This window comes from Saprolegnia parasitica (assembly GCF_000151545.1).
Source record: "Saprolegnia parasitica CBS 223.65 unplaced genomic scaffold supercont2.49, whole genome shotgun sequence".
Taxonomy (NCBI): Eukaryota; Oomycota; class Saprolegniomycetes; order Saprolegniales; family Saprolegniaceae; genus Saprolegnia; species Saprolegnia parasitica.
In genome coordinates this window covers 34,505-57,132 of record NW_012156443.1, presented here as the reverse complement: position 1 = coordinate 57,132, position 22,628 = coordinate 34,505, and the positions used below count along the sequence as shown (strand labels likewise).

Below are 22,628 nucleotides of genomic sequence, written 5' to 3'. Positions count from 1 at the left end.
CACTGCATCTCCATACTACGACGGCGGACAAGATGCGAGAGAGCGAGGTAGATTGCGGTCTCGGCCAAGCGACACCCAATGCAGCCAAGCCCACTGCAACTAGCCCACTGCAACTAGCCGATCGTACGCGCTGGGACGTGTACTTACTCCCGACTCAGGTCCCGGTAATAAAATACTACACTGAGTGTCTGTCGGCGGTTCTTGCACCAGCCTGTGCCACACGAGCTGCCACATGCGCATCTTCACCGAGCGACTTTGTCGAACGACAGTGCATGTCAAACACATGCAGTGGGTAGAGTGTAGTACAACGACAGAGAGTAAGTTACGTAGGAGAGGGGCGGTACCAACGCATCCGAGGAGCTCCAAGATGCCGCCGTGTAACAAATCTCCTCAACGAATCCAAATGCGATGGGGAGTAGCACTTTTTATCAAGGTGCTTGCAATGGTCACCTGGTATGCCATGCTCATAACGTCAATAAGATATGGTCTACGATGTCCTGCTCGGTATTGCTGCTGTCAGTGCCGCTGCTTGAGAAGAAGAAAAGCGCAAGCTCACGTGTATGTACATCGTCGTTCAGCACTGCAGTCCCGAGCTACGAGTTGCGTCCTTTTTCAATCTTTTTGAAGTGGTCAGCGTATTGTTTGTACAGCACAAGTCATACACCGTGGGTGGGTAGTCCGCTGACCACAATGACGGCCATGTCAACGCTGGCCGTGATGGAGAGGCGATCGGTACCCAACCTTTCTTTCGAAGCGAGATGTGGCGCCACTGCCACATGGGACAGACCACTTCAAGCGGAAAGGTCAAAAGCCCAGAAACAGCTGGTCTACAGACGAGAAGGTTGAGGCCATTACATGTGGCATTGGCGCCACATCGATGGTGCTACATATGTATTCTTACCTCAACGAGCTACACCCTTGACCACATCGACGTTGATGGCTTGGTGACGACAGCTTCACACTCTTTGTGCTGCTCGTCTCTGCATTCTTGCGCTCCTGACGAAACACTGACTATGTGCATGCTTGCACTTGCAATGCCACCAGAAAGGATTACCTCCGAAGCACGATTGATCAATGCTGGACCAGATGGTGCCGTGTCCACTGCTAAAGTGGGACAACACATCACGCGGCGTGGACCAGGGGCATTCTTCCATGATATGGCCGGCGCAAGCTCGTACGTCGGACCTCCAACGAGCGGTTCAGAGCCGTCGTCGTGTGTGCTCGGCTCATTGCGTCGCTGGCCGACGTGCAAAGAGGCTTTGTTGCCTTGACGGGGTACTACGCTCGCGGGTGGGTGGGTGCACGTGCAGCATCTCGTGGGTGGTACATCCATCTCGAGTGCGTAGAGTTGGATCGCGCCACATCGGCGCGCCACATCGGTGCGATCCCAACCGCGTCTTTTCCAAGGCTGATGGATAAGCACAAGGTGCGCGTGACGACGTACGGCGAGCACATCACTGGCGTCTCTGAATTCGGTCACAAGTGCTACGGTCGTTCGTGGCCAGAGAGTGGTCGCGTCACCATTTATTTCCGCGGAAACAACCGCACTCGACTTCACTTTTCAATTTGCTCGGTTGTCGACATCACCAGCAGCATGGCGACGCCCCAAGCCGTGTACACCCAGCACTGCGATAGCCCGGCCAAGCCAATGCGCAAGCGCACGTTCCAGATCACGCTCAAGGAAGACGCGACGGCCGGCCCGTCGTTCATCTACCCGAGCGAGCTCGGCAAGCACGAGAACCTCCACCCGAGCGACGCCGAGCTCGAAGGCATCCGCGAGAAGCTCAACAAGCCCCGGCATCTGTTGAGCCAGTGGCCCGCCACGTCGATTGCCGGCAACGACATTCTCTCGAGTGTGCTCTACTCGGCCGGTATCGTCGCCTTGAAGGCCGGCAAGCTCGCACCGATTGCGATGGTCTTTGTGTCCTTCGTCCTCTACATGTTCCGCTTCATCTACGAAGAAGTGGTCACGGCAATCCCGCTCAACGGCGGGTCGTACAACTGCCTTTTGAACACGACCTCCAAGCGTGTCGCGTCGTTCGCAGCCGTGCTGAGTATCATGGCGTACTTGGCGACGGCGGTCGTGTCCGGAACGTCGGCCTGCTACTACATGCAGTCGGTCGTGCCCGAATTGCCGGTCGTACCCACGACAGTCGGTGTCCTCGGTGCGTTTGCCTGCCTCACGCTGCTCGGTATCACCGAGTCGTCGATCGTTGCGCTCTGCATCTTTTGCTTCCACGTCGTGACGCTCACGATCCTCGGCGTGACGTGCCTCATCCATGTGGTATGATTCTCTTGCTAGAAAGTGCAATCTCAAAGTATCTTTCGGTGATTTTAGATCAAGAACCCCGAGATCTTCAAGGCCAATATGCACACGCCGTTCCCGGACGTCGACTTTGTCGGCTCGCAGATCGAAGGCAGCTGGTTCACGGCGCTCTTCTTTGGCTTCTCGGCGTCGATGCTCGGTGTCACCGGCTACGAAACGTCGTCCAACTATGTTGAAGACCAGGCGCCCGGCGTCTTTCGCAAGACGATGCGCAACATGTGGGCGTTCTCGTCGTGCTACAACTTTTTCCTGGCGTGGATGGGTCTCGGCGTGCTGCCGGTCTACGGCGAAGAAGGTCTCATCGCCAAGAAGGACACGGTCTTGTCGGTCATGGGCCTTGTCGCGGGCGGCTCGTGGCTGCAGTGGCTCGTCTCGATCGACGCGTTCATCGTCTTGTCCGGCGCTGTCTTGACGTCGTATGTCGGTATGACGGGTCTTGTCCGTCGTCTCGCGTCCGACCGTGTCATGCCCGCGTTCTTTGCCGCCGAAAACAAGTGGCGCGGGACCAACCACTGGATCATCTTTGGCTTCTTCCTTCTCACGGCGTCGCTCGTCATCATCTCGGACGGCAACAACGTCGTGCTCTCGGGCGTTTACACGTACTCGTTCTTGTCCATGATGTTTCTCTTTGCGATGGGCTGCATGATGCTCAAGATCAAGCGCCAGGACATTCCGCGCGACGTCCAAGCGCCGTGGTGGACGTGCATCCTCGGTGCGACCATGATTGCGATCGGGTACTTTGGGGTCCTCCTCGGCGACCCGACCGTGCTCATGTACTTTGCCTACTACGCCCTTGGCGTCGGCTTTCTCGTCTACTCGATGCTGGCGCGTGTGACCGTCCTTCGCTGCGTCATCTTCCTTATCAACATGGTGTGCCCTTCCCGCGCGAAGAAGGACATTCCGGCCGACGTTGCGCTCGAAGCCGACGTGGTCGTCAAGGAAGACAACATTCGCTTCTTTGAGCGCGAAAACAAGCGTGTGTCGATGCTCGTCAAGACGATCAAGTCGATCAAGGAGCAGCCGTTCGTCTTCTTCATCAAGAGCGCCGACCTTACCGTGCTCAACAAGGTCATCTTGTATGTCCGCAGCAACGAGATGACCGAGACGCTCCGGTTTGTGCACGTCTACCCCGAAGCAACGGACGACGCGATGGCCAACATCGAGTCCCTCAAGGAGATGATTGCGCTCTTTGATCGGATTTACCCCAAGCTCCGCACGGATTTCGTGTCGATTTGCGGCAACTTTGACGCGGCGACCGTCACGTGGCTCGCCAACGAGTACAAGATGCCGACCAACATGATGTTCATCAAGCAGCCGACGACGATCGACGCCAAGAGCGTCTCGTGCTGCGGTGTGCGCATCATCACGGGCTAACTTTCGGTCGTGCAAATACTTTTAGACAGTGTGTCGTCGTGTGCCATAAAAAATATATCGACTTGGATGGAACGAAGTCTTCAACCATTTTACAGAATTCAAGTTGTTGTTTGTTCGTTGTATTACATGGCGCGTGAAGTAGAATAAAATGATCTACGTTGCGCTGGCAAGAGAGATTCGAAGCGGCGACGCACGCTGCCCCCGAGCCCGTGCCCTACCGCAAGGGAATATATCCGCAACAACGAGATCACACGCACGCTCAAGTTTATTCACTTGTACGAAGTCGACGACGCCAGCAGCACGATCGGGTGCCTTCGTCAAATGGTTGATTCGTCTGATGCCATCAAGGGACATAACGATAAGTACATACTCTAGTACGTAGCATTGAAGCCATGTACCCGAAACTGCGGTGCGCCCATGGCCGGAAAATGGCGTGGTCGACACATTTTTGTGTACAATATTGTAGCTCGGACTTTGTCTCGATACGCGGCCGGGTTGACGCTGTGACCGTGCTCTGGATCAACCACGAGTACAAGGTTGCGACCAACTTGATGATCATCAAGTGGCCGACTTCACCGGCGACGCGCGCTGAGGTGTGATCCTCATTGCGGGCTAAACGCTCGATACTCCATCACCGGATCATACCGGTAGCTCAAGACAACTCCGTAACTGCATGCATGCCCGAAACACATCGCTTTGTTGAATGATTGGAGCCAATCCTATTAATACAAGTCCTCAAGGGTGCGGATTAAAAAAGAGCGAAGAACGTATTAAAAAAGAGCGAACCAAAAAATGGCAGGAAAAAGAGCGGAACTTTTGACAATGGTAGAAAAAAGAGCGGGGAATCGAAATAGAATAAAAACAAATTTCCGGATGAAAACGGCAGAAAAACAAGCGGTACGATACAGCGGCAATGGCAGAAAAAGAGCGATGGGCAGGTTACACTCGGCGTTGGGGGATGGCAAATGTATTGCGTCGCTCGGGTGGCGAGGTGGGTTAGCTTGAAGAACTATCCTAAAATGAAAGCTATCTACTCTTTCTGGTCCTACTTGGTTCCTTCGGGGCACGCTCGGTTTGACGTGTTCGTGCCGGTCGCCTGCCTTGTTCTGGTTGGTGCGGTTTTCTTGGTGGTCGTCTTGATTGTCATCCGTGCGACGATGTCGGCCTGGGCCTGTTGTGTCTTCTTGGCCGCCCGCGTGTAACGGCCGGTTGCCGCTGCGCGAGCTCCGATGCAGCCTTGCAATCAATGATTTCGAACAAAGAGATGGGACCTTCCATATAATCCTACCGAAACGGCAACCGTCGATGGTAATTGCAGATTACCATGGCTGGTCGCAACAAGAACCAGAAGGTGAAGGCGAAGAAGATCCGCAACTGTGGGAAGGGCCCAAAGCGGGCAAGCGCGCGAAAACGACTCAGCGCCATGTCGGCCCACTCAACGGCCACAGCGCATCCGCCCCCGATGCTCACGTCGGTTTTTAGAATACGGGGCCGATGCTTTCGGCCTCTTGCTCTCGCAGCACAGTGCCAGTCGCGTGTCAGAAGGTGTAGCCTCGGCGTGCTGCAACGCTATGACCTCGGCAAAGAAGCGGTGTGCGATGCTTCGAGACAAATGTCCGTACCGCAAAACGGGTAAGCACGTTGACAGCGTCACCTCACCGCCTCGATGTGGGGCACCGAGAGACCGCAAATCAGGATCCTGTGAGAGGTACCGTCACACGTGCAGTCACCACAATGCGGCGTACGCTCGCTTCGTTCGAGATCTATCAAACGGAGCCACTGACGAGCGGGACAAAGATGGTGGTTTTGAAGTGTAATACCACATTGCATCCAACCATGCAACTTTCGATCATGTACCCGGTACTTGGTTTTTCTTACTATCAGTCCATTTGATACTGCAGATGGTACTATTGTTAGAGGCAGCTCGTGTCGGAGTTGGTGCAAGTTGATACAAGCTGTTGCATGATTGATACATTGAAATATAGCGGCTTTGTCACGGGTCGGTGTCGTTGGTTGTGGATATCATTTCCTTTAATACACTCACGGCTATAGGTACCGAGTGTACACGTCGAGATGGCTATGCGGATGTCCACTCTTTCCGACCGTGGGCCTACATGTTCTGTCGTGCCGAATCAACGGTTGCGTTTACAGCGCTGTGTCGGGCCGTGCACACCAGTGCCACCACTTTGTTTGGCATTGTACTCGACGTCAAGTTCGGGTGCCTCGATCATTATCCTGCCCTTGCGGCAGGTTTCGAGGCAGTCTGGCCAGGTATTTGATTGCTTGCGTGTTGGCCACATGTCCACCGTGCCGTGAGCCAGCGCGCCGGCAAAGAATTTTGGGAAGACTCCGTGCGTCCTCTTTTGACGCACCTCGAGTTACCCAGCTCCAATTTGACTGTATCGCCGCGGCAGTCGTCAGCAACCTGTCGAACATGCTGGAGTACTTCCAGCTGGGCCCATCACGTGAGGTGTCCCTCGGATTCCTCGTCAACGCGTCCGCAAACCGTGGGCGAAGTAATGGACCCCACTCGCGACACGGTCCAGCTCCGTACCTCCTACACATCGGTCTATACAACCACTCGAAATAGGCTGCAGACATTGGGACCAAATTCAGGTGCCAATGTAAACACTTCTGTCGCACAGGGTGGTTCTGCTCTCATTCAATTGCGGTGATGCACCGCATCGGGCTCATCGACCTCGACGACGTTCTTGAGAGGATCCCTGCACGGCGCCCCCCTGGTCGCCCCCGTAGGACCGGGACGGCCTTGGTCCGCGATGGCGAACCCGCGGTCGCGCCTGGTAACAACAGCCAGTACTCCGCCAGACGCATCCTGGCGAGGATCGTACAGCAAGCTGCATACATCATCAACTGGAACGTCCTCTACCCCAGTCAAATCAACGGCCGACCTCAACTCGTCGCTGGCAGGGTCATCGGCCTCGACCAGTCAACGGGCGTCTACACGTGGACGATCAGGCTTGCAGACAACGCCGAGCTTATTGAGCAGTCGTGGACCAACGGCGCAAACGTTGCCGGCCCGTAGTGAATTTCTAAAGCTTCATTATCTCCCAATAAGTATATTCATGCGCATATCTACTACCGCACCGGTATTGCCTATCGCTCTTTTTTCTGCCGTTCCAATAAGTATATTCATGCGCATATCTTCTACCGCACCGGTATTGCCTATCGCTCTTTTTCTGCCATTGCCGCTGTATCGTACCGCTTGTTTTTCTGCCGTTTTCATCCGGAAATTTGTTTTTATTCTATTTCGATTCCCCGCTCTTTTTTCTCTGCCATTGTCAAAAGTTCCGCTCTTTTTCCTGCCATTTTTTGGTTCGCTCTTTTTTAATACGTTCTTCGCTCTTTTTTAATCTTTTCTCAAGTCCTCAAGGATATATTGGCCTTTGATCATTTGATTTTTTCTCGACACGTCAAGACGTCGACAGAAGAGAATTCTATGGCTGGGGCATCGTTTAGACACGGTGCACCTACAAAAACGGTGGCCCTTCACCGTACTAGCACTCGCAACTGTCGCCAAAACAATGTTGCCGCTAGTCGTCGGCAGCCAACGTAATGCTGCCGCCAGCCGCGCCTTGGCTCTCCGAGACCGCCACGTTGATAGTGCCCGTTGGACCCGACGCATTGCCCGACGTCAAAACAATGTCCCCAGCGACACCTTGAACGGATTGGGTGTACCGGTACTTGTGAGGCCAGATCTGTCGCGTCGCACTCCACGAGGCCACCCAGTGACTGAAATCTGTCCATCGCGTGAAACCGCCATGACGTGGCAAGCCCATTTGCGTCGTAGATGATGGCACCGCGTGCATGATCCACGCCATGCTCCGCAGTTGTTTAATTCGCGGACGCTATTATACCCAGTGCCAGGTACTAGTACTTGCGCCACCTAATTGCATGCAGCCATGACCCATGCAGCACATCCCCGCCGCACGGATGTGCTGCGAGCACAGCTTGAGAGCACAGGACCCTCAATATTGTCGACCCCACATCCCGCGCCATATACTGTGCGGCGCGGGTGTGCTATGCACCCATGCTATGCACCAGTGTCTTACAGACTGCAAGAAATATGGTCCGATGAATCTGACTGGCGTGAGGCCAGAGTAGCTTCAATCATTCGTCGCATTCGATCCGAACGCTATGGGTGATGCACCCATTTTCCGATTGGAGGCCTGCAATGGACGGTCATGGCGCCTTGCATCCGCGGAATTCAGTCCCAGGTGGCAGCCATTGTATAGGTGCGCCTGGCGATGTGGCGAGCGCGATGTGGCACCTGACTCGGCGATGTGAATTTTCACCTAGGGTGAGCGGGCCAGCTGCGCCTGTATTTGACAGCACCTGATGCGTACTGTCGTCGTGCCCATGGTGAGTGGTGGAACATTTATTCAACTGACCAATCCACATCACTGTACGTGTTTACATGGATATTGATTGGTCAATAAAACGTTGACGTCGCCGATCTCCGACCTCCTGCATTCTATTGTACGCGCCGAGAGCAAAATAATATCTTTGGGATCTTAGATGCCGCAATAAAATACGCGCTGCTTACCTTAAATACGTCTCGGTGTTTGTATTGAAATGGTATATTAATATAAATAACGACCGGGATCGAAGTCATTTCTCCGTATACAAGGTCAAGGTGTGAGTCACGCCGGCGCCGATCTTGCATACAAGAACCAAGTTGTTGGTGCACTTGGCGAGGGCGATCGTTTGCACTGAAGGTCCCTTCGGTGGTTCATTTGCCAATTTGCGAGCTCCTCCCCAAGCGCCCCCATGGACGGCTCCCAGTACGCAGCGCTGGCGAGCCCCGCGGTCGCGCCGCCGCCACCGACGACGCGGAAGCGCGTCTTCCAGATCACGGTCGCCGAGAGCATGGCAACCGGCCCGTCCTTCATCTACCAGGAAGAGCTCGGGAAGCATGAGAACATCACGCCGCCGGCCGACGAGCTCAATGCGATCCGCAACGACCTCGAGAAGCCCAAGCACCTCCTCGGCGAGTGGCCCTCGACGGCGATCTGCGGCAACGACATCATGTCCAGCGTCATGTACTCGTCCGGCATCGTCTCGTTGAAGGCCGGGAAGCTCGCGCCCATCTGCATGGGCATGATCTCGCTCATCTTGTACATGTTCCGCTTCATCTACGAAGAAGTGGTCACGGCGATTCCCATGAATGGCGGGTCGTACAACTGCCTCCTCAACACGACGTCCAAGCGCTTTGCGTCGTTTGCGGCCGTGCTTAGCATCCTCGCGTACACGGCGACGGCGGTTGTCTCCGGGACGTCGGCGTGCTACTACCTCCAGTACTCGGTCCCGTCGCTGCCGGTCGTGGGCACGACGATCGGGCTACTCGGCTTCTTTGCGCTCCTCGTGCTCATTGGCATTGCCGAATCGTCGATCGTCGCGCTCGTCATCTTTAGCTTTCACATCCTCACGCTCGGGATCCTCGTCGTCGCCTCGCTCATCCACACGATCCAGAACCCCGAGATCATCCAGGCCAACTACCATTCGGCGTACCCGCACGTCGACTTTGTCGGCTCGGTCATTGACGGCAACGTGTTTACAGCCATTTTCTTTGGCTTTTCGGCGTCGATGCTCGGCGTGACGGGGTTCGAATCGTCCGCCAACTTTGTCGAGCAGCAACAGCCCGGTGTCTTTCGCAAGACGCTGCGCAACATGTGGGCGTTCTCGTCGTTTTACAACATTTCGCTCTCGATTCTCTCGATGGGCGTGCTTCCGATCTACGGACCATCGGGCCTTCAAGCCAACGCCAACACGGTGCTGGCCAATATGGCCCAAGTCGCGGCCGGCGACTGGCTCGCGTGGATGGTCTCGATCGATGCGTTTGTCGTCTTGTCCGGCGCCGTCTTGACCTCGTACGTCGGAATCAACGGCCTCGTGCGTCGCCTCTCGTCTGACCGCGTCATGCCGTCGATCCTTGCGGCTGAGAACAAGTGGCGCGGTACCAACCACTGGATCATCCTCGCCTTCTTCCTCCTCAACGCGTCGCTGGTCTTGCTCTTGGACGGCGACAATGTCATCCTCGGCGGTGTCTACACGTACTCGTTCCTCTCGCTCATGTTTCTCTTTGCGATGGGCTGCATGATGCTCAAGATCAAGCGCCAAGACATTCCGCGCGACGTCCACGCACCGTGGTGGGCCTGCATCTCGGGCGCGACGCTGATTGCGATCGGGTACTTTGGCATCCTCCTCGGTGACCCGGCGGTGCTCATGTACTTCGCGTACTACGCCCTCGGTGTTGCGTTTGTCGTCTATATGATGCTGGCGCGCGTGACGGTCCTTCGCTGCTTGATCTTTTTGGCCAACTTGCTGCCGCACAAGCGCGCGACCAAGCTCGAGATCAACGAGGAGATTGAGCGCCGCGCGGCTGAGATGGACGTGGTCGTCAAGGAAGACAACATTCGGTTTTTCGAGCGCGAAAACAAGCGTGTCGCGCTGCTTGTCAAGACGATCAAGGCCATCAAGACGCAGCCGTTTGTCTTCTTCGTCAAGTCCCCGGACCTCACAGTCCTCAACAAGGTCATCTTGTATGTCCGCAACAACGAGATGACGACGACGCTCCGATTCGTGCACGTCTATCCCGACGTGACGGACGAAGCGATGGATACCATTCATGCGCTTCAGGAGATGGTTGCGCTCTTTGATCGGATTTACCCCAAGATCAAGACGGACTTTGTGTCGATCCACGCGTCGTTTAGCCCCGCGACTATCATGTGGCTCAGCAAGGAGTACAAGATGCCGACCAACATGATGTTTATCAAGCAGCCCACCAACTCGACCGTGCACAAGGTCTCGGGCTGCGGCGTCCGCGTCATTACGGGCTAATCCTCGCCCTGTGTAGCTACCCATTAACCTAACCCTACAGTACATTACCTCAATACGACATTGCATGGAGCCACGACTGCCCTTTGAGAGCACCAACGTGATGGTTGTTGAGACCACAGACGGCAGATCCACGAGTGACACTACTTGTCGACATATGCTTGCCTAGTCGGTGACGGCTGATGCACGGGCCGACGATGACTACAACCCTACCACTGCGACAATGTTGTCCTTGGCGCGTTGCTCCTTCGCTTCGGCAACCAACTAGACAAGCGGAGCATGCGGTGACGACCGAGAGCCCTGGCACGACGCGCACGCTAACACTAGCGATCACGGCGATCACGGCGCAACCCGTGATGATGTGCATTGCGTAGAGCAGGCTCAGCTGTGCGTGTATGAGGATCCCGCCCTACCGCAAATTGTGCGGTAAGGCATTTGATGGTCCCTGACTCTGGTCGTCGCCTGCACCCTACGCTCGAAACGAGATCATAGCGAGCCGCTTTTGCTGCCTTGCCGATCAAGTAGGATGCTTAAGGTGGGGTTTCGTTTGCACCACAGTGTGTGTGCAAGGTGCACGAAGAGTCGCTCGTCCATCGTTCCAAGGGTGGATATATTACTGGCAAGCACATACGTGGAAGTCGCGCTGTGGTGCCCTCGCTTGACGCGTCGCTGATCGCTCTCTGCGACGACCCTTGGTGTGCACGCTACCTGGTCCCTCGCACAATCTCGAATCACGACCACTAATGCTCCTCGCTTGACGCACCGACCACGCCGCACGAGCGCATGAGGAAGTCCACCATATCTTTCTAATTGCATGTAATAGAACTCAGTTCAACAACAACATACGTGTAGGTCGTTGCTAGTGGTGTCAACGTGCGTCTCTTCAAACGTGCTTCTTCTCTTGGATACTCGTCGTCTGGTGGAGGAGCGCGTGCCACGCCAGAATGAGGAGGACCCAGCGCACGACGGTCGTTCGTATTGGCGGTGGTACGTACCTGATCAAGATCGCTGTGCGGCCTCTCGACGTCGATGCGCCCGTTGCTTCAGGTTGCTGATGCAGTCCATCTGTGGTCAGTCATTACTACAGCCTGTAGTGTATTCTTTTGCGGTTGATATATATCTACTATACGCAAGTATCGAGCTGTTCACCGCCGTTGCACGGGAGCTCGACTCTGGGTTTATACTGCCGCACGACAGTACTCGAACTCGCCACACACTCACGAACCTTTGGACCGTGGGATGCCAGCCTTGCAATGCACTGGACAGACGCGGCCAAAACGATCATCGGGTCGGGTCCTGTACCCTTGAAGCCTTGCATCGAGGCGTACGAGCTCTTGGGATGGAGGCCACGTCAGCTGCCGTCGTACGACACACGCACGTCGGAATGTCGACGACCTTTCGAGTAGACTTTAAAGCAAGTTGGCAGAGCTGTCGTGTGGGATGCGCACTTGCCACATGGAGGGGGCGGACCGCGCCACATCTGGCGATGAGTCGCGTGTGTGGCTGCAATTGATCTGAAAAACCAGATGGATTTGATGTTGCCTTTCTGGCACGGCCGTTACAGCGCCTGACGACCGCAGCACATCCGATCGTCAGCGTGCATCATTTTCGCATTCGGCCAACCAGTCGCATGTCGGGGTACCAGGCCGCGCCGACGCCAGGACACAAGCTCACACTCTTTACGGGCCTCGACCAGATCCAACACCAGCCGCAAGAAGCTCTATCCTTTGGTACCACGGCGTCTTCCATGTACAACCGCAAGTCGGACACGATTCGACCACCGCTCGACGATCTCGTCGACATTCGCGCCAAACTCAACGCGCGCGCCAAGCACCTCTTGAGCGAGTGGCCCTCGACAGCGCTCTGCGGCAACGACATCATGTCCAGCGTGCTCTACTCGGCCGGTATCGTTGCCTTGAAGGCCGGGAACCTCGCGCCCTTTTGCATGGTCATGGTGTCCTTTGTGCTCTACCTGTACCGCTTCATTTACGAAGAGGTCGTGACCGCGATCCCGATCAACGGCGGGTCGTACAACTGCCTTTTGAACACAACCTCGAAGCGGTTCGCGTCGTTTGCGGCAGTGCTGAGCATCCTCTCGTACACGGCAACCGCCGTCGTCTCCGGAACATCGGCGTGCTACTACCTCCAGTTTGTCGTGCCGGAGTTGCCGGTCGTCGGCACGACCGTGTGTCTCCTCGGTGCCTTCGCCCTCCTCTTTTTCCTCGGCTTGTCCGAGTCGGCGGTCGTTGCGCTCGTCATCTTTGTCTTGCACGTTCTCACGCTCACGATTCTTGCGGTCGCGAGCTTGGTCTACACGGTACTACATTCGGATATCTTCTATCAGTTCTGATTATTGGTATGGATGTAGATTCAACACCCGAGCATTTTGATCGACAATTGGCACGCGCCGTACCCGCAAGTCGACTTTGTCGGCTCGGTCGTCGACGGCAGCGTCGGCACAGCGCTCTTCTTTGGCTTTGCGGCGTCGATGCTGGGCGTCACGGGCTACGAGACGTCGGCCAACTTTGTCGAGCAGCAGCAGCCCGGTATCTTTCGCAAGACGATGCGCAACATGTGGGCGCTCTCGTCGATCTTCAACATTGTGCTCTCGATCCTCTCGATGGGGGTGCTGCCACTCTACGGCCCCAACGGCCTCATCCACAACGCCAACACGGCGCTCGCCAACATGGGTTTGGTCGCTGGCGGCCCGTGGCTCAAGTGGCTGGTCTGTATCGATGCGTTTTGCGTGCTTTCCGGAGCGGTGCTGACGGCGTACGTCGGTGGCAACGGCCTCCTCCGCCGTCTCAGCACCGATCGCGTCCTGCCTCGGTTCCTCTCGCGCAAGAATGCGTGGCGTAATACGACGCACTGGATCATTCTGAGCTTCTTCCTCCTCACGTCGTCGCTGGTCTGGCTCTTGGACGGCGACAATGTCATCCTCGGTGGCGTCTACACGTACTCGTTCTTGTCCATGATGTTTCTCTTTGCGATCGGCTGCATGGTGCTCAAGGTCAAGCGCCAGCACATTCCGCGCGACGTTCGCGCACCGTGGTGGGTCTGCCTCATCGGCGCTTCGTGCATTTTTGTCGGGTACCTCGGCATTGTGCTTGGGAACCCGTCGGTCCTCATGTACTTTTTCTACTACGTGCTCGGTATCGCACTCGTCGTGTTTACAATGCTATGGCGCGTCACGCTTCTGCGCTGTTTTGTGTTTATGGTCAATATTGTCACCAATACGGGTGCCAAACCGACCGACACGGACGACGTCGCGATGCTGACTGTCTTCCACAACCGGCAACACGGCGTCCTTGGTGACCATGGTGACGACGACGACGACAATGAAGATTTCGACCGGGAGACGCACGCGTGCGCCACCGCGCTCATCCGCACGATCAAGCGGGTGAAGGCCCAAGAGTACTTTTTTCTTCATCAAGACGCCGGACCTCAAGCTCATGAACAAGGTGACGTTGTACGTGCGTGAGAACGAGCTCACGAGCCGCCTCCGGTTCGTGTACGTCTACCCCGAGCCGACCGATGACGCGCTTCGGACAATTGCGCTGTTGAAGGAGCGCGTCGACGTGATTGACAACTTGTACACCAAGATCAAGATGGACGTGCTCACGGTCCGCGGCTGGTTTGAACCCGCGGTCATTGTCTGGCTCAGCAAAGAGTTCAACTTGCCGCCCAACATGATGTTCATCAAGCAGCCAACAAATAGCATCTCGCACAAGGTCGTGCGTCGCGGCGTCCGCGTCATCACGGGCTAGTCGTCTAATATTCGCTGGTTAAGGTAGTACAATGTATTCTATTGGGTTTCATCTTGTCAATCTGTGCGTGGACAGCGCGATAGCATGGGTGGTTCATTGGAGCTGGTCGCATCCAATCGACGAAGCTTGGGGTATCAAGCACATATTTCTCCCACGTAATCGACTTCACATGCTACTGCTTCATAATACGTGTCACCGGTACTTGTTCGATCACTGTGTGCACCGGTCCATACACACAAGGAAATATGTGTGTAATATTTACCGAACTGGTAAGATTTTGACCTTCTGAAAGCGATCGCAATCAAAAAGTTCTATGCGCGTGCTTCGACCTTCCGGCCTCAGAACGAGTGCGGTCCCTGGCGGTTTCTCCTCCGCCAACAAGTCCTGGATGGACCACAGACGGTACCATACGACTCGCTATGCCGTCGTGGCTAGAACCACTGGTCCAGCAATCGCGTGTCAAGTACTACGTAGTATGTCGTGCGAGCTTGGTTTGTTCGAAGAGCGTCGTCAGAGTGTGGCCAGCGCCCGTCCACATCTCGTTGTCGGATCGCCACGATGTGGACTTCAAGCACCCATGCCATCAAAAATATCTCTACCGGTAGTCCTTACGGACTGTACGGACTTCATAGACCAAGCAAGTCGGACGGCAGGCTCCGACGAGTCTCTTCATTTCCACGCGTCTTTAGCTTGTCATAGTCATGGCACTTGACCGTGTACGGTAATGACGCTCAGCCGTAGCACTCGCGGCGCGCAACAGTAGAGACGCTTTTGAGAAAGTGTATTGACCAAAGTTGCACTTTGGACACGTCGCGTCATGATGGGTGCGGCAACACGAGTGTCCTCATCAGCGCCCCTCGCCGCTCAACAAGAATGTGCTCATTGGTCGCTATGCATTCACTATTATTTATTGGACATCGCTTCGTAGCTCGGCAACAATGCCACCCGCGTTGCTCTATGGACCTGAACTGCATTGAAAACGAAACTGCAGACTGGATGGACCGAAGGATACGCAGGTTGGTGACACATCCTAGTCAGCCACATCCAAGCACATCCTATGGCCGTGCCAGCTGGCACCCGCGCCACACAACCGGACACGACCACCGTGCAAATACTAGCCACACGCGAGGAGCTCCACGGAGCACATCTTTGTAAAAAGCGCGCGCCAAAGCAGATGTATACAAGGTGGGCGGCACAGGATGTTGTGAAGCCAGCACCGCATGGCAACAAGGTGAAAATGTTGAACGATCCTTCAATACACCACTCGCACTGGCACCCAACCACGAGGATTTCGACCAAACCACACAGCTCACTTTGCATTTCGCCTCGACCATGACGTCTTACGAAGAAGCCACGACGCCCAAGACGACAACAACGACCCGCCAGCGCGTGTTCCACATTCCCGTGACCGAAACGATTGCGTCTGGCCCGACGTTCATCTTCCAAGACGCACTCGGCAAGCATGAGAACGTCACGCCGCCGGCCGACGAACTCAACGCGATCCGCGACGACCTCAACAAGCCCAAGCACCTCCTCGGCGAGTGGCCCTCGACGGCGATCTGCGGCAACGACATCATGTCCAGCGTGCTCTACTCGGCCGGTATCGTCGCGTTGAAGGCCGGCAAATTGGCGCCCATTTGCATGGCCATGGTGTCGGTCGTCCTCTACATGTACCGCTTCATCTACGAAGAAGTGGTCACGGCGATCCCGATGAACGGCGGGTCGTACAACTGCCTCTTGAACACGACCTCGAAGCGCGTCGCAGCCGTCGCGGCTGTGCTGAGTACGCTCGCATACACGGCGACAGCGGTCGTCTCTGGGACGTCGGCGTGCTACTACCTGCAGTTTGTGGTGCCGGATCTGCCGGTGGTCGGGACCACCGTGGGCTTGATGGGCGTGTTTGCTGTCTTGGTCTTCATTGGCATCTCCGAGTCGTCGGTCGTGGCGCTCATGATGTTTTCGTTTCACATTGGGACGCTCTCGGTCCTCGCGGTCTCGTGCCTCATCTACACGATCCAGAACCCCGAGATCATCACGGACAACATGCACTCGGCGTACCCGCATGTCGACTTTGTCGGCTCGGTCATTGACGGCAACGTGTTTACGGCCATTTTCTTTGGCTTTGCGGCGTCGATGCTGGGCGTGACGGGGTTCGAATCGTCGGCCAACTTTGTCGAGCAGCAACAGCCCGGTGTCTTTCGCAAGACGATGCGCAACATGTGGGCGTTCTCGGCCTTTTACAACATTTCGCTCGCGGTCCTCGGCCTCGGTGTCTTGCCGGTCGCCGAGTTGCAGGCCAACGCCAACACGGTGCTGGCCAACTTGGCTCAAGTTGCGGCGGGTCAGTGGCTGGTCTGGATCGTGTGCATTGATGCGTTCGTCGTCTTGTCTGGCGCGGTGCTGACGTCGTACGTTGGCATCACGGGTCTCCACCGCCGTCTCGCGTCCGACCGCGTCATGCCGGCGTTCTTTGCCGCCGAAAACAAGTGGCGCGGCACCAACCACTGGATCATCCTCGCCTTCTTCCTCCTCACGTCGTCGCTGGTCTTGCTCTTGGATGGTGACAATGTCATCCTCGGCGGCGTCTACACGTACTCGTTCTTGTCCATGATGTTTCTCTTCGCGATGGGCTGCATGATGCTCAAGATCAAGCGCCAGGACATTCCGCGCGACGTCCACGCGCCGTGGTGGGCCTGCATCTCGGGCGCGACGCTGATTGCGATCGGGTACTTTGGCATCCTCCTCGGCGACCCGTCCGTGATTGCCTACTTCTTCTACTACGCACTCGGCGTCGCGGTCGTCGTCTTTGGCATGCTCTGGCGCGTCACGATCTTGCGCTGCCTCATTTTTGTTATCAACTTGCTGCCGGGCGGTGGTCGCAAGCACGAGATCACGGAAGAGATTGAGCGCCGCGCCGCCGAGATGGACTGCGTCGTCAAGGAAGACAACATTCGCTTCTTCGAACGCGAGAACACGCGCGTGTCGCTGCTCGTCAAGACCATCAAGGCCATCAAGGAGCAGCCGTTTGTCTTTTTCATCAAGTCCCCGGATCTCACGGTGCTCAACAAGGTCATCTTGTATGTCCGCAGCAACGAGATGACCAACACGCTCCGGTTCGTGCACGTGTACGCCGAGCCGACGGACGACGCGCTGGAAGCGATTTCCGCGCTCAAGGAGATGGTCGCGCTCTTCGATCGCATTTACCCCAAGCTCAAGGCCGACTTGGTCACGATCCACGGCAAGTTTGAACCCGCGCTCGTCCAGTGGCTCAGCCACGAGTACGACATGCCCACCAACATGATGTTCATCAAGCAGCCCACCAACCAGGCCGCGCACAAGGTCGCGGGTCGTGGCGTCCGCGTCATCACTGGCTAACGATAGATATGCGTTTTGGATACCCTATACTATAGTCTACAATAGATTAGTGAATCAATGCAGAATAAGATATGTGATTTCATTCATTTTCTTTGATATATCAGTGAATCCGAGCAGACTCAGTTCTGCGATTTTGGGACATTTATTTCTTCGAGTTGCACGACTACGAACTTGGTGAGTTGAAGGTCCAGCGCTCTTCGTCGCGGTCGTTGGTCGGTCCCTGAAGTCATACTGCCTGCCGCCTACGGGTCACGACCTTTTTAACACAAAAAACATAGCAATGACGTGGCAAACGCACATCACAGTACGACTTTGCACTTCCAGTATCTCCGCATGACGCGAATTGCTGAACAGTATGTTGTGTACCGTAACGCAAATCATAAGTGATAATACTGGTAGGTAGACCGCTTGCAGTATCATGGCTTTTCCGGCCAGGATCGTCGACTTGTGCAGCGTCGGCTCAACAAGCTGCAGAGTTGCCGTCGGCGTTGGGCAGAGGCGAGTGCGTGAGGACTTGCGTCTGGTTTCGGTTGAGCTTGAATCCCGAGAGACTGCAGATGCTTCAGCGCCAGCTTGCGCTCGTAAACAATTCGCGTCATGCGGAGATACTGGAAGTGCAAAGTCGTACTGTGATGTGCGTTTGCCACGTCATTGCATTGTTTTTTGTATTAAAAAGGTCGTGACCCGTAGGCGGCAGGCAGTATGACTTCAGGGACCGACCAACGACCGCGACGAAGAGCGCTGGACCTTCAACTCACCAAGTTCGTAGTCGTGCAACTCGAAGAAATAAATGTCCCAAAATCGCAGAACTGAGTCTGCTCGGATTCACTGATATATCAAAGAAAATGAATGAAATCACATATCTTATTCTGCATTGATTCACTAATCTATTGTAGACTATAGTATAGGGTATCCAAAACGCATATCTAGGCGAGGCTGCCAAATCTCTGGAATGTTCATGGTATCCGGAGATCTGATTGGTGGCTTTCAACGGATTTTCTTCTTCTGATTGGTTGACATCTGGCTCCTGGCAGGCGCCGGCGCACTTTGTCGAGCGTCCTACCTGTTGCAACGAATAGCCAGTATCGAATGTTAGAGGTTATCGTAGCGCTCGTCCATTTTCCGATTTCGATTGACACGGCCACTGATGACCCGCGTCCGCCCCAACCCAGCTCACCGCAGTGACACTGGGCATTGTATCGACTGCGGCTCGCGTACCAGGCACCACGACCACTGCAAGCTCCATCCGAAGCTCCGCGGCAGCTCGGCGGCGGACCAAGGCCAACAGCTCATGCTCCCTCACTTGCCGAGACTCGAGCCCGCCGTCGCCGCTGCCGACGCGGGTCCAGGACCAGACGACTACAACTGCGATGCAGTCCATGAAGGAGACGATGAACTCGACGAGCCTGTCGGCTTCAATCGCTCCGATCTCAAGGCGCACCTCGATGAGCACTGGCGGCGCGTCTCGGCGACACTTCCGAGGATGTATAGCACTCGTGTGGCCCAGTCGGCGACCTTGGACAAGACCAAGTGGTCCAACGACTCTTTCATGCTCCCGAACGCGCTGCTCAAGGCAGGCGACGCGACGATGCTCGACTTCCTCTTCTCCAACATGCAAGTCTTTGTCTTGTGCCCATTCTTGTTTTACGGCGATGCCATGCGCGAGTTCGAGCTGACATGCGTTGCCTGCGGGGAGCAAGGATGCCATCTCAACGGCTGGAATATCTCGTGGCAAGTTGTCGTTGGCTTGGAGAGCATCGCGCTGGGCAAGGTTCGCTCGTTCAAGCACGACAACTGTCCCGTGGCTCGCGCTGCCAACAAACGCGCTAGCGTCTTCTCGGCCTTGCACCCCAAGTTCCTCGAATCGCTTCCTCCGCTCATCCGAAGCTTCTATCCCTACGCTAAGCTCAAGCGGTGGGTCGTCAAGACGACGATGGCGACATGGATCCGTGAGCTGAAGATGAACGGTTTGTCTTTTGCGGCTTTCGAGAAGGTGCACAAGGCTGCGATGACGCGCATGTACTTGGAGGCCCAGCAACGGTACCTCCATCATCGCGTCTCGATGAAGTGCGGCATCCAGCAGCACTTCACCCCGGTCGTCGCACCCGTCGAGTTTGTGGACTTTGGCGACTGGCCTTGCCGCGGTATCTCGGAAAAATCGGCGCGCCACCAATTCGACACAACTATGAAGTGCTTGGAGCCGTTGATTATGGGCCACATATCGTCGCTGACGGGCGAGTTTTTTCGGATGGACCACACGTTCCGCGTCGCCAAGTTTGGCAAGAATGCCAACGGCGAGCCGCTGTACAGCTGCATGGCAACAACCATGAACGAGCACCAGGAGGTCGTTGGCTTCTGGCTGTGCAAGCAAAGTCTTTGAAGGAGATCAAGTACGAGATCCAGAAGATGCGACACCGTATCGAGAGCAACGACAAGAAATGCCGTGTCATCTGGGTCGACAACCCGGGCAGCGATACTGCATTTCTTCGCCAAGCCTTTGGCAACGATGTCGTTGTGCTCCGCGACATATTCCACGTCCTCCAAGACTACTTTGAAGCGTGCTACGACAAGCCAACACGACAGCAATTCATGGCGGACTTGTCGAGTGCGTTCTTTGTACTCAACAAGACCGACATTGACCGCCTCAAGGCAACCGACCCAGAGAAGTACGGCGACAAGGAGGATGCATTCTTCCGGCACAACCCGCGCGTGCGCACGCACGTCGAAGACCGCAAGGCCATCAAGAAGGCTCTCAAAGAGATCTACTCGCGCTATATGACCACTACTGGCATGTACAAGAAGTCAATGGCTGCGGTCCACGAGTCGGTCCTGAAGCAACTCAAGAACGGCTGGCTCACGGACCCCGAGGGCGTCAACATGCACATCAACATCGGCACAGAAGACGACCCGGTCTACGCTACGATCCGCAGCACAAGTCAACTCGAATCGTTCCACCACTACCTCCAAAAAGGCCTCCATGGCTTCATGTCTTCGCCCGAGCTCTTGCACTTTGTCCTCCTCGACACTGTTTTGCGTTGGAACCTGACCAAGGCCGCTTTAATCAAAGGCGACAAGCTCTTGGCCACGTACGACATCGACATGCTCAACAACACCGTCGCTCTCTACTCGCAGCTTGGGTACGATCGATCGACCATGCCGACTTCTTGCCGTGGGTGGAAGCCGGTCACACCAGCTTGGACATCGGCCCCAGCCGACGACACGGAACTTTTCGGATGCGGGCGTGTACAAACTTCGTCGGAGGTGCTCAAGGTGCACAAAGCTCTTTTCGACGATGGCTCCGTTGATTTGTGCACCCTCCTGGCCAAGTGTGCGAAGCACAGGCGACGATGCGACACGTGGATATGCGAGCGCATGGGTATCTCGGATCTGCCGTCCAACGTGTGGACCGACGAAGAGAAAGATCTTTACCGCAGGATGCTGCCGGACTTTCCCAAGCAGTCAAAGAAGCGAAGGCGGTCCGGAAGCGTTGTCGCGACGGTGAAGAACGTCGATTTCTCGTCCATGGCGGAGATCTGGAACACCGTCATCGGGATGGCGCTGACCACCGACTCGGCCGTCGTGCAGTACAAAACCTTCACGTGGCCCGTCGACAAATTTACGTACAAGGACGCAGAGAACTTGAAGGCGTATGGTACTAAAGCCGTGCCGAAGGCGATCGAGGCGGCGCAGTCAAAGGGCGATACGCACGAGAAACGACAAGACTTCAACCAGCAAAGCAAAAACTTGTTGCGGACGACGGATCGCCATCTTGACGCTGCGCGTTGCGCTCAAGGTACATCAACCACAACATCCGGGCCTCCAGCACCAGCACCAACAGCTCCAGCACCAACAGCACCAACAGCTCCAGCACCAACAGCACAAGTGCGGGCAGCCTCGTCGCAGGCCTCATCTGGAGACGGTGCTGCAGGAGTCAACAGTCGCCATGCAACAGCACGGCCTACCCAATCTCGAGCGTCTTCGCCACCGCCGTCGAGCGCAGTCCAACGACGCGTTCTCGCGGCGCGCCGGTCGCGAAAAGATGATACGCCTTGCGCCGAGTGTGGGCTAAACCGACGGAAATCCCACAGGTTCAACTCTGAAGGTTTTGCAGCCTGCCGTTTGGCCATGGTGAACAAGTACACTGCTGCACCTAAGCGGCTCGACGATGCCGAAGGCAATCGGGAAACTGCGGTCGGCGCAATGCAGCGCGTGTGGACGGACATGAGCATCGATCAGCGGAACGCGCTTTACCAAGTTGCCCTTAACAACCAACGTACTTTACTATAAGCTAGCATAGAAATATACACGTTTTGTGGCCATTTGCACGATGGATGCGTTGGAAGATAGTCAATCGCCTGCTAGTCATCGAGCCTTTCACCGCATGAAACGTTAATTGGACCGGTGGGTCTAAATTGGTATCCAGCGATCCTATTCGTCGTTGGGAATTGGTATCCAGGCATTTGATTGGCTGTTGCCAGGCGGTTGCCGGCGGTTGCCATTCCGAGGCGCTTTCCATTGGCTGGTATCTGCCACGTTGGCGAATAACTAACCGTAATCGTCCGGAAATCGGGCACCCCATCCCGGAAAAACTCCGGGCGAATGGCGTTGGAATCCCAGATTATCTGCCACCTCGCCAATCATATCTATCGTTAGCCAGTGATGACGCGGACGCCACGACCCGCGACCTTGTGCGCGGCCTGGTTGGTGGGCTGCTTGATGAACATCATGTTGGTGGGCATGTCGTACTCGTGGCTGAGCCACTGGACGAGCGCGGGTTCAAACTTGCCGTGGATCGTGACCAAGTCGGCCTTGAGCTTGGGGTAAATGCGATCGAAGAGCGCGACCATCTCCTTGAGCGCGGAAATCGCTTCCAGCGCGTCGTCCGTCGGCTCGGCGTACACGTGCACGAACCGGAGCGTGTTGGTCATCTC

The 22,628-nt window shown here is 55.8% G+C and overlaps 6 protein-coding genes across 6 annotated transcripts; all 6 read left to right on the top strand.

Moving 5' to 3' along the window:
• The first annotated feature begins 1,542 nt into the window (after nucleotides 1-1,542).
• SPRG_09525 (hypothetical protein) lies at nucleotides 1,543-3,797 on the top strand. The gene is made up of 2 exons (XM_012348951.1): nucleotides 1,543-2,284; nucleotides 2,339-3,797. The coding sequence occupies exons 1-2, from the start codon at nucleotides 1,595-1,597 to the stop codon at nucleotides 3,698-3,700; spliced, it is 2,052 nt and encodes a 683-aa protein (XP_012204341.1). The 5' UTR covers nucleotides 1,543-1,594; the 3' UTR covers nucleotides 3,701-3,797.
• Nucleotides 3,798-4,092: 295 nt separating this feature from the next.
• On the top strand, nucleotides 4,093-4,299 carry SPRG_09524 (hypothetical protein; the record flags this gene model as incomplete). The annotated part of the gene is made up of 2 exons (XM_012348950.1): nucleotides 4,093-4,109; nucleotides 4,167-4,299. The coding sequence occupies 2 exons, from the start codon at nucleotides 4,093-4,095 to the stop codon at nucleotides 4,297-4,299; spliced, it is 150 nt and encodes a 49-aa protein (XP_012204340.1).
• A 4,189-nt stretch (nucleotides 4,300-8,488) lies between these two features.
• Nucleotides 8,489-10,558, top strand: SPRG_22245 (hypothetical protein; the record flags this gene model as incomplete). Its single annotated transcript, XM_012349036.1, has 1 exon — nucleotides 8,489-10,558. One exon carries the CDS (start codon nucleotides 8,489-8,491, stop codon nucleotides 10,556-10,558), a length of 2,070 nt encoding a protein of 689 aa, XP_012204426.1.
• A 1,620-nt stretch (nucleotides 10,559-12,178) lies between these two features.
• SPRG_09523 (hypothetical protein) lies at nucleotides 12,179-14,322 on the top strand (the record flags this gene model as incomplete). Its single annotated transcript, XM_012348949.1, has 3 exons — nucleotides 12,179-12,872; nucleotides 12,924-13,921; nucleotides 13,962-14,322. The coding sequence occupies exons 1-3, from the start codon at nucleotides 12,186-12,188 to the stop codon at nucleotides 14,320-14,322; spliced, it is 2,046 nt and encodes a 681-aa protein (XP_012204339.1). The 5' UTR covers nucleotides 12,179-12,185.
• Nucleotides 14,323-15,587: 1,265 nt separating this feature from the next.
• SPRG_09522 (hypothetical protein) lies at nucleotides 15,588-17,697 on the top strand (the record flags this gene model as incomplete). Its single annotated transcript, XM_012348948.1, has 1 exon — nucleotides 15,588-17,697. The coding sequence occupies exon 1, from the start codon at nucleotides 15,655-15,657 to the stop codon at nucleotides 17,695-17,697; it is 2,043 nt and encodes a 680-aa protein (XP_012204338.1). The 5' UTR covers nucleotides 15,588-15,654.
• Nucleotides 17,698-18,844: 1,147 nt separating this feature from the next.
• On the top strand, nucleotides 18,845-21,839 carry SPRG_09521 (hypothetical protein; the record flags this gene model as incomplete). The annotated part of the gene is made up of 5 exons (XM_012348947.1): nucleotides 18,845-20,041; nucleotides 20,089-20,834; nucleotides 21,132-21,443; nucleotides 21,491-21,593; nucleotides 21,650-21,839. The coding sequence occupies 5 exons, from the start codon at nucleotides 18,845-18,847 to the stop codon at nucleotides 21,764-21,766; spliced, it is 2,475 nt and encodes an 824-aa protein (XP_012204337.1). The 3' UTR covers nucleotides 21,767-21,839.
• Nucleotides 21,840-22,628: the final 789 nt, after the last annotated feature.

Bases quoted from the DNA above. Each gene is read 5' to 3' on its own strand.
- SPRG_09525 (XM_012348951.1), top strand. From the start codon at position 1,595: ATGGCGACGCCCCAAGCCGTGTACACCCAGCACTGCGATAGCCCGGCC. The intron at 2,285-2,338 runs GTATGATTCTCT...CGGTGATTTTAG, and splicing joins TGACGTGCCTCATCCATGTG to ATCAAGAACCCCGAGATCTT.